This window comes from Oncorhynchus clarkii, chromosome 13 (assembly GCF_045791955.1).
Source record: "Oncorhynchus clarkii lewisi isolate Uvic-CL-2024 chromosome 13, UVic_Ocla_1.0, whole genome shotgun sequence".
Classification (NCBI taxonomy): Eukaryota; Metazoa; Chordata; class Actinopteri; order Salmoniformes; family Salmonidae; genus Oncorhynchus; species Oncorhynchus clarkii.
In genome coordinates this window covers 46172292-46186156 of record NC_092159.1, presented here as the reverse complement: position 1 = coordinate 46186156, position 13865 = coordinate 46172292, and the positions used below count along the sequence as shown (strand labels likewise).

At 41.4% G+C, this 13865-nt stretch overlaps 1 protein-coding gene across 1 annotated transcript; it reads left to right on the top strand.

Annotated features, from left to right (window-relative positions):
• The first annotated feature begins 2889 nt into the window (after window positions 1-2889).
• On the top strand, window positions 2890-12905 carry LOC139423984 (prostaglandin E2 receptor EP1 subtype-like). Its single transcript, XM_071175656.1, has 3 exons — window positions 2890-3183; window positions 8010-8911; window positions 11576-12905. Exons 2-3 carry the CDS (start codon window positions 8054-8056, stop codon window positions 11846-11848), a joined length of 1131 nt encoding a protein of 376 aa, XP_071031757.1. The 5' UTR covers window positions 2890-3183; window positions 8010-8053; the 3' UTR covers window positions 11849-12905.
• Window positions 12906-13865: the final 960 nt, after the last annotated feature.

Here is a 13865-nt window from a genome sequence, read left to right as displayed (position 1 = left end):
AGCACCCAGTGGCGTTCCGAGGGTAACCTCTCAGTGATGATGGTCCTGGTAAATGTGTGATGCGATATCTGCCTTCGCTATCAGATTCTGGCCTGCACCAAACGAATCCTCTCCTACCAATCAAAGTGAAGCACTACCAGTGCCCAAGATGCTTTCTTTGCAAGTGTGCCAGCCAGTTCTAGTGCAAAGAAACATTAATTGGGACATAATACAGCAGAGCATTTGCTCAGTTGCAGTCAAGGCCCTGTCATAGCAGATTTATCTGGGCTACCACCTAAAGAAAGTAAGGTAATAGCTGTTAGCCTTTTCCCACCTGTCTTTGGAGTCTCAGCTGTGGTAGTGGTGATTATGTTGCTCTAGCTGTGTAAATATTACATTAAACACCTAATAAGCACACCTTGTACTTGAACTAAAGTTTTTCTTGTACATTTTTGGAGTAGAGCACTTTTGCAGGGTGAAAAGGCCTCTGCTTTCTGCTCCCTCTCTTTCCACTACTCTTTCCTCCATGACCACAGAGTTAATATCCTGCCTATAAGGTGTTGATCTTAGCTTCCCTCCAGGTTCCATACTGATTTGACCTGTCAGTGTCTGGGCCTGATTAAGCCAAGCAAATAGCCTCACCTGTCTCTGATGTTGGTCTGTGAAGTGTGCTGGCTGGCTGGCGGACTCACACAACCTGATAGATTCCATTGCTTGCTTCATTAGGCTGTCAGTCAAGGACAATGTTTTTTCTGTCTGATTTTGTAGTAGCTGAAAGAATATACTGTAGATTAAGATATCTTATATACCATGGACCTCTGCTGTTTTGACATAGGATGGCATATCAAAACCAAACATTGTTTTTCTGCGGAATTCTGATTTGGTAGAAAAGGAATGGTTAATTGTTGATGAAGGGGACACGGGGTATCTAAGGCATTCCCCTGCTACTCAAAAAGAGCACACATAGTACTGTGTATAGGACTACGTCTGATGGTCTTATAGGTTCACTGTCAGCCCGTGGCTCATTATGAAATTATATTGTCCTTACTTGCTTATACACAGTAGCATCTTGAAAAGGAAGTGTGATACATTGAAATGTAGAATATTTATTGGAGATGCTTTTTAATCCAAGACAAGGCTTAATCTCTGTCCCAGAAAATGTGTATTATGTGGCACCTTATGTTACTTATGTTACTCTAATGTTGCTCAACATAACACCTGGCAGACATCTGTGACAGACATCTGTAAAATGTTATTATTTTCATTTTATTGAAAATATACTGTACTTTGCATACCTCTTCTTTACCATAATTCTCAAAAATGTTTTGCAGGAACATAAAAAGTTATTCAGGCTATGTTTTGATTACCAAGAGCAGAACCAATACGCTAGTAAATCCAGAAAATGTCATGTTTGTATACACTAAAGGTGCTTGGACCAACAACTTTGAATATTTTCACTCAAGGAATTTAATTCCTTTAAAATAGATAGTATAGACATGATGGCTATTTGCATGTGGAAACTTGACTGCACCTTTAAATGGCAACTCCACAATGTTTGCCAACAGCACAATACCAGTGTCAACATACACTACATGACCAAAGTATGTGGTCACCTGCTCATCGAACAGGCTTCCCACTAGATGTTGTAACATTGCTGCGGGGACTTGCTTCCATTCAGCCACAAGAGCATTAGTGAGGTCGGCACTGATGTTGGGCGATTAGGCCTGGCTTGCAGTCGGCATTGCAATTCATCCCAAAGGTCTTCGATGGGGTTGAGGTCAGGGCTCTGTGCAGGCCAGTCAAGTTCTTCCACACCAACATCGACAAACAATTTTGTGCACAGCGGCATTGTCATGCTGAAACAGGAAAGGGCCTTCCCCAAACTATTGCCACAAAGTTGGAAGCACAGAACAGTCTAGAATGCCCTTGTATGGTGTAGTGTTAAGATTTCCCTTCACTAGCCCGTACCATGAAAAACAGCCTGGGATCATTATTCCTCTTCCACCAAACGTTACAGTTGGGACTACGCATTCGGACAAGTAGCTTTCTCCTGGCATCTGCCAAACCCAGATTCGTCCGTCGGACTGCCAGATGGTGAAGCGTGATTCATCACTCCAGAGAACGCGTTTCCACTGCTCCAGAGTACAATGGCGGAGAGTTTTACACCACTTCAGCCGACACTTGGCATTGTGCATGGTGATCTTAGGCTTGTGTGTAATTTTATACAGCTGTCAGCAACGGGTGTGGCTGAAATAGCCGAATCCACTAATTTGAAGGGGTGCCCACATACTTTTGTATATAAAGTGTATGTGAATAATTCTGCCCGGTGACATCATCAAAACTTCAAACATTTTAAAAACTGGGATTTTCAAACACTATGAGATCTGCAGTGATTTGGGGAGCAAGAAAATAGAAGCTAGTTGCAGGTTTTGAAATTCAATTTTTTTTACACTTTTAATGCTACCCTGTGTTGTCACAGAGAAGCATTTTAAAGACTTTTCTTCCTATCTTTTTAACCACAAATCATAGAAACCCACTGTTTTCACATATGTAGACACTGGTTTGGTGCTGGAGATTATGAATATAAGGTTGAAAAGTGGCGGAATTGCACTTACACTAATAACGCTGTTATAACAAAACATTTGTCAAACTTCTGCCAGCTGTTTTGTTTGAACACTGTAAGATACTGTAAGTTATGATAACGTGTAAAGTTGGTTGTTAAATAAAATGGCTGCATTAATAGAATATCAAATTAGTTTCCAATAAGTTATTGGGTAGCACTCCCAGTTCCCTTTCACTGAACTACTGTAATAAGGATACATGCATTCCTCTCGCGGACTCAAGAAGCCCCGGGGCTGCGTCGACGCGGTACAAGTCTATAAAGAGGGCTGAGCAACGAAACAAACGTTGAATAGTAAATGGTTGGCTGTGCAACCTTTTGGAGACTGGGTCTTGATCTTGGTGACGGACTTCTCATGCGGTTGCTCGTTTTATTTTCTTTAGGAGAGAATGAGGCACTCCTCCGAATACATGACTTCACTATCAGCTCAGGTGAATCATTGTTGATAATAAGTAACATTCTCGTGGATGAATCTCTGAGTTTCAGGAACTTTTGAATTTCATGGTTCACAGTGAAATTATTTAACATCTGAAAACCAAAGGAATAAATCTGAATATGTTTCTATGGATTCACTGTTTGGTCAGGTAATATCATTAATACTGATTTCACACCATTAATGATCTTCGGTTTGAAAAAATTAACTGCAATTTATCTTTTAGCTAGGTCTTTTTCATTTTCCGAAATTTGTACTAAGAATGGCATAATCAAGTTACTGATTTACAGCAAGTAGCCTATGCTGCCGAACTAGCTATGAACATAAATAAATTCCGTTTTGACAATGCACACAGATCCCTTTTAATTTGGATATGGCAAATTAATTGAATAGAACATAAATCATTCAGGAAATTTACAATGATCAATTATTAGTATTTATTTTACGAAATGGGTAAAAGTAGGGGGAAAGAATTGTTTGCCTGGTCAAACGTTACACTCCATGTAGTTAGTTATTCGTTACATACACTGTTCATCTTAATAAGGCTTTTTAGAAGAACCATACATGCTTTTTGTTTTGCCAATAGTGAGTGCACATGTACTGGGCTGAATTAGTATGATTTCATTTCGATTTTAAACCTGCAAATGTTTTCAACTCTCATTCATCAATGTCTTTGGGTGCGTTCGTAAATTGCCTCCACTATGTCAGAGTGGCTATGTGTCGATTGTAAATTCAGAGCGTTGTCAGATTGTCTGTTCATAAATTCAGAGGCTTCGCTCTCGGAGTGTTCAGAGCGCACACTGGACGCTCTGGCCGAAGAGTAGGGTTGATCCGAGCGTTCTGACCTCACGACAGCAGTCAAGCACCAAAGATAACTGGCTAAAGTTGGCTAGTTTGCTTGCTACTTCCAGACAAAAATTAGAGAACACCTCAATGACCATTTTACACTCGATTAGGCTGTTTTCGTGTTATCTAGAGCGTTAGTGACTGTAACTGTTCTGCTTGCAACAATTTAATAACGTTTTTTTTGCCGACGTTCACTAACACCGGTCATATTCACCGGGTGTTGCACGTTCTTAAATTAATCAGTTATTCTGTGCTCTGGCACACTCAGACGAGAGTGCTCTGAAATCGGAGTAGATAGACAGAGTGAATTTACAAACGCACCCTTTTTTAGACATGTTTGTTTTAGATTAGAAAAGTCAACGGAACAAGGATTGCAAATGCACCCTACAAAACTGTAGAAGCTATGTCATGTTTGGGCAGGTGCATTCCATTTGTGTGTGTGTGCGTGTGTGTGTTTCCCATGAACAATGGTATGGTCTCTGCTACAAATCGCCATTGCTAGATCGATTCTGAGTAACTCATGAGAAAACACATTATACAGACTAGGCACAGTATAGGATTTTATGTATACCTAATTTTGGAAGAAGTATTGTGACTCTGTTTTGTTATTCTGTATTGAAGGGTGTGAAGAAGAAGGAAAAAAGTGATTTGATTGGCATCGTATAGCGCTACTGCATAGGGACTACGCCTATGGGTCCTATGTGCTGTGTCACTGTCAGACACGGTCAAGACTTGACGGAGCACCTTTCACAAGAACTGCCTTGACTTGTCCTACATTCTCAGGTTGCAGAGTACCACGAGGGAGAAACTGTTTGGCATTTATCTACAATAGGATATGTAAAGGACACTCGCTAGGTTTCCATTGAATGCCTGTCAATTGGCAACAGAATATTCTTAAATACGAATAAAAACAATAGCCTATGCGCATTTTCCCACCAGAGATGTGTTCCATCAAATGCATTTGTTGAGGGAAAAGGCAGTGCGTGATGACGTAGTGCACTTTAAAACAACTTTTGCGGTTAATCTCCCATGTACCCGAATAAAAAATACAAACTGAATGGGTTTCCATCGCATTTTCAACTCTACTGGTAGTTTTGTCCCCCTCAAAAATGGCTTTATATAGCGAATGTGCCCACTCTTGTCTTGGTATGTGTGCTCTAGCGAACAGCTCCCAGAAAGGCCTACAATCCGGCTGGACTACCTACATGATGCAATTATTTATGGAGAAGAGCGAGATTATTTTTATTTGTCAAATGGCAGCCAAGCACCATAATTAATGTAATGTGTAGCCTAATGAACTGTATGCTAACTGTCATAAAAAGGTTAGATGGAAACCTGGTTAGTGTCCTTTAAATAGCCTATTGTAGACAAAGGCCAAACAGTTTCTCCCTCATGGTACTCTGCAACCTGAGAATGTAAGACAAGTCAAGGCAGTTCTTGTGAAAGGTGCTCCGTCAAATCTAGACGGTGTCTGACAGTGACACAGCACACATTATGTGAAAGGTGCCCTATCATGATAGCAGACCCATAGGCAGTAGCATAAGGATGACAATTGTGTGGTCCGACTCCGGAAAGCATTCCGTTTTTTAGGCTACACGTTAAATCAATTATGATGAACTTCACAGGGTGGTGAAGGTGCAAAGTGATGAGCTTGATGCACCTTTCCAATAAATATCTTATTTTGGTGACATGATCATGATGCTTGTCTGCCGTGAGACAAATACAAATAATCTCGCTCTTTTGTCGATAATAATCTCATTGTATAGCTCAATATCCGCCCTGCACTCAACGCGCCAATGCCAGTGGTACAATAGTGGTAGCTACTAGGGTTCCATCCAATAGGCAACCGATTTTCATGAGAATATTCTACAATCTGCATATGAACATTTTCCCACAAGAGATGTGTTTCCAGCAAATGTACTTTCTGCGGATGAAAGGCTGTCTGTGATGAAGTAGTGTAGTGCACATAAAAATAACTTTTGCGGTTACATTCCCATGTACCGTACACAAAATACAAGTTAAATGTGTTTCCTTCGCATGTTCAACTCTACTGATGGTTATGTCACAACAAATGTTGAGTTATATAGCGAATGTGCACTCTGGTCTTGGCAAGTGCGCTCTAGCCAACAGTTTGCAGATAAAGTGCGGGTAGGCTACTTACATGATGAGATTATTATGGACAAAAGAGCGAGATTATTTGTATTTGGCAAACGATAGCCAAGCACGATCATTATGTCATCAGAATAAGACTATCGATATTTATTGGAAAGGAACATCAAGCTCATCCCCTTCCACTTTCACCACCATGTGAAGTTCATCATCTGTAGCCTAATAAACTGCATGCTTTCCCGATTCCTAGTGGCAAGACATCACACCATATCATCGCGTGACTCCCAAGTTTATTTCGATATGATGATTATTATATCATTATATTTACCAACTCAAAAAGTTACCCATTTATCTAGCTTATTTTGTTTTGTCCACATTTTGACATTTTAAGACACTTTAAGCCATCAGGCCTGTCATGACATTTTTTATCCAACTTAAATATACAGTGCATTTGGAAAGTATTCAGACAGATCCCTTGACTTTTTACAGTCTTATTCTAAAATAGATTAAAGAGTTCCCCCCCTCCTAAATCTACACACCATACCCCATAGAGACAAATAAAAAACAGGATTTAAGAAATTGTTGCAAATTTATTAAAATAAGGGAAATATGACATTTACATAAGTATTAAGACCCTCAAGGACATTCAGAGACCTGTCCCGAAGCCACTCCTGCGTTGTCTTAGCTGTGTGCTTAGGGTCGTTGTCCTGCTGGAAGGTGAACCTTCACCCCAGTCTGAGGTCCTGAGCACTCTGGAGCAGGTTTTCATCAAGGATCTCTCTGTATTTTGCTCCGTTCATCTTCACCTTGATCCTGACTAGTCTCCCAATCCCTCCAACTAAAAAACATCCCCATATCATGATGCTGCCACCACCATGCTTCACCGTAGGTCTGGTGCCAGGTTTCCTCCAGACGCTTGGTATTCAGGCCAAAGAGTTCAATCTTGGTTTCATCAGACCAGAGAATCTTGTTTCTCATGGTCTGAGAGTCTACAGGTGCCTTTTGACACCAGTGACTTCCACCTGGCCACTCTACCATAAAGGCCTGATTGGTGGAGAGTTGCATAGATGCTTGTCCTTCTGGAAGGTTCTCCCATCTCCACAGAGGAACTCTGGAGCTCTGTCAGAGTGACCATAGAGTTCTTGGTCACCTCCCTGACCAAGGCTCTTCTCCCTCTATTGCTCAGTTTGACTAGGCAGCCAGCTCTAGGAATAGTATTGGTGGTTCCAAGCTTCTTCCATTTTAGAATGATGGAGAACACTGTGTTCTTGGGGACCTTCAATGCTACAGACATGATTTGGTATCCTTCCCCAGATCTGTGCCTCGACACAATCCTGTCTCGGAGCTCTACTGACAATTCCTTCGACCTCATGGCTTGGTTTTTTCTCTGACATGCACTGTCAACTGTGGGACCTTTATATAGACAGGTGTGTGCCTTTCCAAATCATGTCCATTCAATTGAATTTACCACAGGTGGACTCCAATCAAGTTGTAGAAACATCTCAAGGATGATCAATGGAAACAGGGTGCACCTGAGCTCAATTTGAGTCTCATAGCAAAGGGTCTGAATACTTACATAAATAAGGTATTTCTGTTTTTTTTTAAATAAATTAGCAAAAATCGCTTTGTCATTATGGGGTATTGTGTATAGATTGATGAGGAAAATGTTGTATTTAATCCATTTTAGAATAAGGCTGTAACATAACAAAATGTGGATAAAGTCAAGGGGTCTAAATATTTTCCAAATGCACCATACTTTTCTCGCATAATAAGGTTGGATGGAACCTGGTTTATGACGGAAAAAAATCCTTACATAATGCAGGATAAGATTTATTGTTGTTAAGTAATAACTGAATACTGAATGAGTTTTCGTTTCACCAGTAAAATTGGTATTTATTCTGTATCGTAGGCTATTGGTGACTTCGCAAGTTTGGTTATGGTAGTCCTTTATATTAGTGAGGTTAGGAGTTCTTCCTGGTCAACCAGTCAGTGTATTAATCATAACACCTTTCCTATTTTCAGTGCCCTCCCACTCTGAGGACCCCGATGACTCCCAGAGGCCAGTGATGTTGGCCATGCAGCACTACAACTCCTCAGGCCTGGCTGCCCCCCATCTCCTCCCCAACCAGACTTGGTTGGCCATGGCCTGGAGGGCAAACATCACCACAGAGAGGCCCATGTCTCCCCCCAGTAACCCCACGGCAGCTGGCCTCTCCATGACCCTGGGCATCCTGTCCAACATCGTGGCCCTGGTCATCCTGGCGAAAGCTTACGCCCGCCTGCGCCGCCGCTCCAAGGCCACCTTCCTGCTCTTCGCCAGCTCCCTGGTGGCCACAGACTTTGCCGGCCACGTCATCCCCGGTGCCCTGGTGTTGAGGCTGTACTCAGCTGGGGCTGCGACTGGGCCTTTAGCTCGCCCTGCCACCGATGCCCCCTGCCAGTTCCTAGGAGGTTGCATGGTGTTCTTTGGCTTGTGCCCATTGTTCCTGGGCTGTGCCATGGCTGCTGAGCGCTGCCTGGGTGTCACACAGCCCCTGCTCCATGCCTCACTGGTCACCACGGCTCGGACCAAGATGGCACTGGCTCTCATCTGGCTGCTGGCTCTCTTTGTTGCCCTCCTGCCCTTCTTCAGGCTGGGGGCCTACACCTACCAGTACCCCGGGACCTGGTGCTTCATCAGGGTCCTGGGAGAGACTCAGGAGACGGACGTGGCCTTTGTCATGCTGTTCTCTGGACTGGGCCTGGCCTCTCTGACTGTGGCCCTGGTGTGTAATACCATCAGTGGGGTCACGCTGGTGCTTGCCAGACTGCGTAAGAAGTGTAAGACCTGCTACCGTCGCTCAGCCAAGTCCCACGACATTGAGATGGTGGCCCAGCTGGTGGGCATTATGATCACCTCTTGCATCTGCTGGAGCCCCCTGCTGGTAAGTTGAAAAAGTTCAGTTCACTGAAACAACTCTACATGAATCAGGTTAGGTGTCAAAACTGTCTTTATTGTGTTTCATTCGGGAATTAAGGTCTCTTTTCAATCCTTATCATGGAAATTCAGCGCTACAGCGTGATTGAAAGGCAATGCTCCCACGTTAGCGGCTACTGCATTCACGGTAAACGTTTTGTATGTATGCTCAATCGGAAAATCCCACATGAAAAAATACTAGTATACTATGATGTAAATCAGGGCTCTCCAACACTGTTCCTGGAAAGCTGCCTTCCTGTAGGTTTTTGCTCCAATCCCAATCTAGCGCACCTGATTCTATTAAGTAGCTGGTTGATAAACTGAATCAGGTTAGTTACCACTAGAGTTGGAATGAAAACCTACAGGAATGTAGCTCTCCAGGAACAGGTTTGGAGAGCCCTGGTATAAATACTATAGTATTCACTGTAGTGTTTTTTCAGACTTCCCTGTAGTATTCACTGTAGTGCTTTTGCAGACATTCATGTAGTACTTACTACAGCGTTTTTGTTTTTAGTAGGTTTCTCACTTATGGGTGGCACAAAGTGGGATTGGGGAGGGGAATGGGCAGTGTATATGCAAATTAAATACTGTCATCTTTACTATAGTAAAAAAGGTTTGTGTTTGTGCAGACTGTAGTGTTTTTGCGGAAATTACTGTAGTATTTACTACAGTGTTCTTTTGTGGATCATACTGTAATATTAACTGTAGTATTCTACAGTATACTACAACATTCTGTAGTAAGTACTACACATGATTGAGGGATACTACCGTGTGTAGTATAGTGTACAGTATACTACAGTTTACTATAGAATTCTATAGTAAACTGTAGTAGTTTTGCGCTTCAGCTATACAGATTGAATAGAGCCCTTAATCTTCATTCACTGAGATACTGAAATGGATTTGACTTCAACTATGGAAACGAGAGTTAGAGCTCAATAATCTGAACTGATATGAGTCATCACCTACCAATGACCTGTGATAGGAATGACATGCTCTTCTGAATGTTCATGCATCCCATTCTCAGGCTGTGTGAAATTGCAATGGTGGTTTACCATCAAATAAGAATGTTGTACATCCAAACTTCAAGTAATCCTTATAAATAATAGTAATGTTCATAATTGTTTGTTGCTCGGAGGAATATACATATCCAAGATATTCTGACCTATAATTGTTTATTGATTTTTTCAATTGAAACCTTATTTTACCAGGTAAGTTGACTGAGAACACATTATGATTTATAGCAACGACCTGGACAAAAGTTACAGGGGAGAAGAGGGGGGATGAATGAGCCAATTGGAAGCTTAAGAGAAAAGCCCGTATGAGATGCAGGGTGGTAAAAGCATAAAATAATATTGTAAAAATTCTCAGCTAACAAAAGCAATTCAACCTCTCAGTAAATCTCCAAGATATTCTGGCCCATAAACTCAAAGGCCTGAAATAATATAGAAAATCTCTGCTAACAATCCAGTACTATTTCATCCTCTTTTTGTACACCTTCTGAAATAGACACATTCCAGTTCCAAGTCACAAACACTATGATTCAGAATACTGCACCTAAAACAGAGGGATAGACATGGTGCACTGCACTAATGTGAATAAATAAATAGTCATGGTGGGCCCTTTCATTGACTAGATGGAATAAATTATAAATGATTTAAGGGCATGCCATTATGAAGGGCTTGAATAACACTGGCCTTGCTGGGCATCACCCTATTTCAGATTGGGTGACATTGAGAATGTTTGTCACGCCCTGACCATAGAGAGTCCTCGGTTCTCTATGGTGTTTAGGTCAGAGCGTGACTAGGGGGGTGTTCTAGTAATTTATTTTCTATGTTGCTGGTTTGTATGGTTCCCAATTAGAGGCAGCTGGTAACCGTTGCCTCTAATTGGGGATCATATTTAGGAAGCCCTTTCTCCCACCTGCTTTGTGGGATATTGTTTTGTTGAGTGCTGATGTGTGCGCTGTTATTCACGGTCCTTATATGTTTATTGGTTTTGTTCTAGTTTCACGGTAATAAATATGTGGAACCCAACACACGCTGCGCCTTGGTCCGTCATTCATAACGATCGTGACAATGTTACAGCTTCTCTCCTTTTCCAGTCTTGTGGGAAAAAGCAATATTAGTCAACTAAAATAATTTCATACGATCACATGATGGTTTGATGATTTTTTTTTATCATGGAGATTGTTTTTTACAATTCCAATACTAAGAATTTTGTATAAACTGTTAATATGTCATATCAATTATTCAAGTCCAATATAAAAGTAACCATTCATTTTGACACATAAACTGTGAGGAGTGAAAGAAGACAGACTATAAACCATGCTTCACTTAGAATAGCCTTGAGCTATTAAATCTCTTAATAAGCTATCAGGCTACAATTTTGATTTTAGAGCCTGTGATTTCTAACATCAATAAAACTATTCATAGGAACACGTTGTGAAGATGCATTTTGACTGCTCCATTTATGTTTTTTGTTTGTTAATATGTGGCATTCTACAGTGTTAGGTAATGTAGATAAATTACTAGCAGTGTATGCAGATTGATGCAAACATATATACACCGGCTGAACATCTCTATATCCTGCACAACCACTGTAAAACTAACCCAGGTATCTGTGTTCCTTGCAGATCTTTGGCCTGATGTCAGTCACACGGTCCTACAGTGGCTCCATAGGCAGTGACCAGGACACATACAGGAGGTTGATGGTGATGGGCGTCCGGCTGGCCTCCTGGAACCAGATCCTGGACCCCTGGGTCTACATCCTGCTGCGCCGAGCCGTGCTGAGGAAGATCTACCGCATCACAAAGAGCCGGGCCAGCTTCAAGAACAGCACCTTCCGCCATTGGGACATCAGCTCCTTCCAGAACTCTGAGAAAATAAACACTGTCAACAGGATCTGAGGAAGAAGAAAAGACACAGATAGAAAGAAACATCTTATCAAAGTCCTTTGTTGTCTTGGGTGCTTTATTTGCCACCCAACTCAACATGATGGATTGAGGAGAAGACTGAACATCAAGCAGTAGGATCTAACAGCAGTGTTGGTGTATCACACAAAAGGAAATACCTATTGCCTATAAGACCTATATGCCTTTATTGAGAACTGTGTGGGTCTGCCTGACTGTGAAAGTCTATGGGGTTTGGGATTGAAATCATCATCCTCCAGATCTTGGATCTCTTTCAGATTCATTTGATTGGCCAGTAAGACCTGATTTTGACTGACTGTTGTGTGGAGAAGTCTCATCCTTTTATGGGAAACAGACAAGCCAGACTATACTAAAAAGAAATTAAATGTCATAAACGGATTTATAACAGAAAAATCTGACCAAGTAAGGACAGTATGCCTCACCTGGATACTGGAGACATAGCACAGATAATTCTGTCCAAGAAAAAAGGTTTGTTGTAAAAGTGTCTGGTAGGTGACGCCTTCGCTGTGTACTTAACAGTACATGAAATGAAGCTGCCTATAAGATCTCAACAACAAACATCTCAAATTGTGTGTGTGTGTGTGTGTGTGTGTGTGTGTGTGTGTGTGTGTGTGTGTTACTGTCAGTGTTTTTTGGAGTTCATACTTTGTTTGTTTGTGGAAATGTCAAAGTGCACTTTGACACATCATGAAGTCAGTGGCACTATGCCAAAGCAAAGTGAAGGCTGTGCTTTTACCTGTGCTTGAAGATGTGAACGACATACAGTATGTGTCAAACTTGTAATGCTATTAATGTGTGAATTGTGTGTATGTATTTATTGCTTATATTGTTTCCCCAATTGTCTGGGGACCTAAATGAAGCTAAGTGTTGCAAAAGCTATAGAATTTAATGTTGTCTAATAAAGTTTATGTTGCCTGTTACCCCGTCCCCACAGGAGGTCTTTTGCCTTTTGATAGGCCGTCATTGTAAATAATAATTTGTTCTTAACTGACTTGCCTAGTTAAATAAAAATAAAATAAATTAAACCACAAAATAGCCTGTCAGGGTCATAGCACCATGGTGCTAATCCCAGGAGAGAACAGAGGTGTGGAAAATATCCTCTGACAGGAGGAAGTAGAACAGAAATTATCTCAGTATAGGTATGAATTGATACAAGTTTTCATTACTCCGTCAATTGCAATGGTTGTAATGAATGTTAATTATTACTGAGTAAAGTGGTCTGTAATGGTTCATATTGATGAACTACCACACATAATTTCCTACAATACATTCAACGCCTTACAATTGCATACATCTTCTCTGGGGTTTATGGAATTCTATGAACTCAATAAGAAATTTGAAAATAAGACAGCTCTACATCACAGTTTCTCTTGAAAATGCAGAAACACAAAGGAATTTTCAAACAACAGTTTGTCACACCGGGCCAAATCCCCACCCCCCCACCCCACCCCCCATGAATGAACCATTTGGTCCAGACCATTTCTTGGAACAGACTTTTATTTTCCCATTCTAATTCCCACTGACAAGCAGCACCCGGCCGGACACAAGTCATTAGGCACTAGAATGCTTATGATATTCATTAAGCCAATCAACATGGAGGTCAATTGAGATGACTACTGCTTTCAGAGACACACTTAGACTTTGGCAAGCAAACCGGGGAATACATACTGTACATGTGACAAGAAAGCCAAGGATAGCGCACAACTGAACTCTCAGTCTGACTGTATATTATGATGTACTGTGGTTCATTTCAAGAGGCAAAGTGAATATCAGAGCAGCAAGCATGTATACCTTACTATGGGAGAACGGCCCCCATTCAATATCAGCTGTCTGTAAAACCCTGCATCTTGATTTCAGGAGTCGTACTCATACGCAATAGACTCTTCATTATACTACAGTGACACCTAGGTAATCTGGGGGGGAGAGCAATAGCATAGATATCATATTCACAAGAGCTGCAGAGAAATCCAGAAAAATACAACAAACTTTCCTA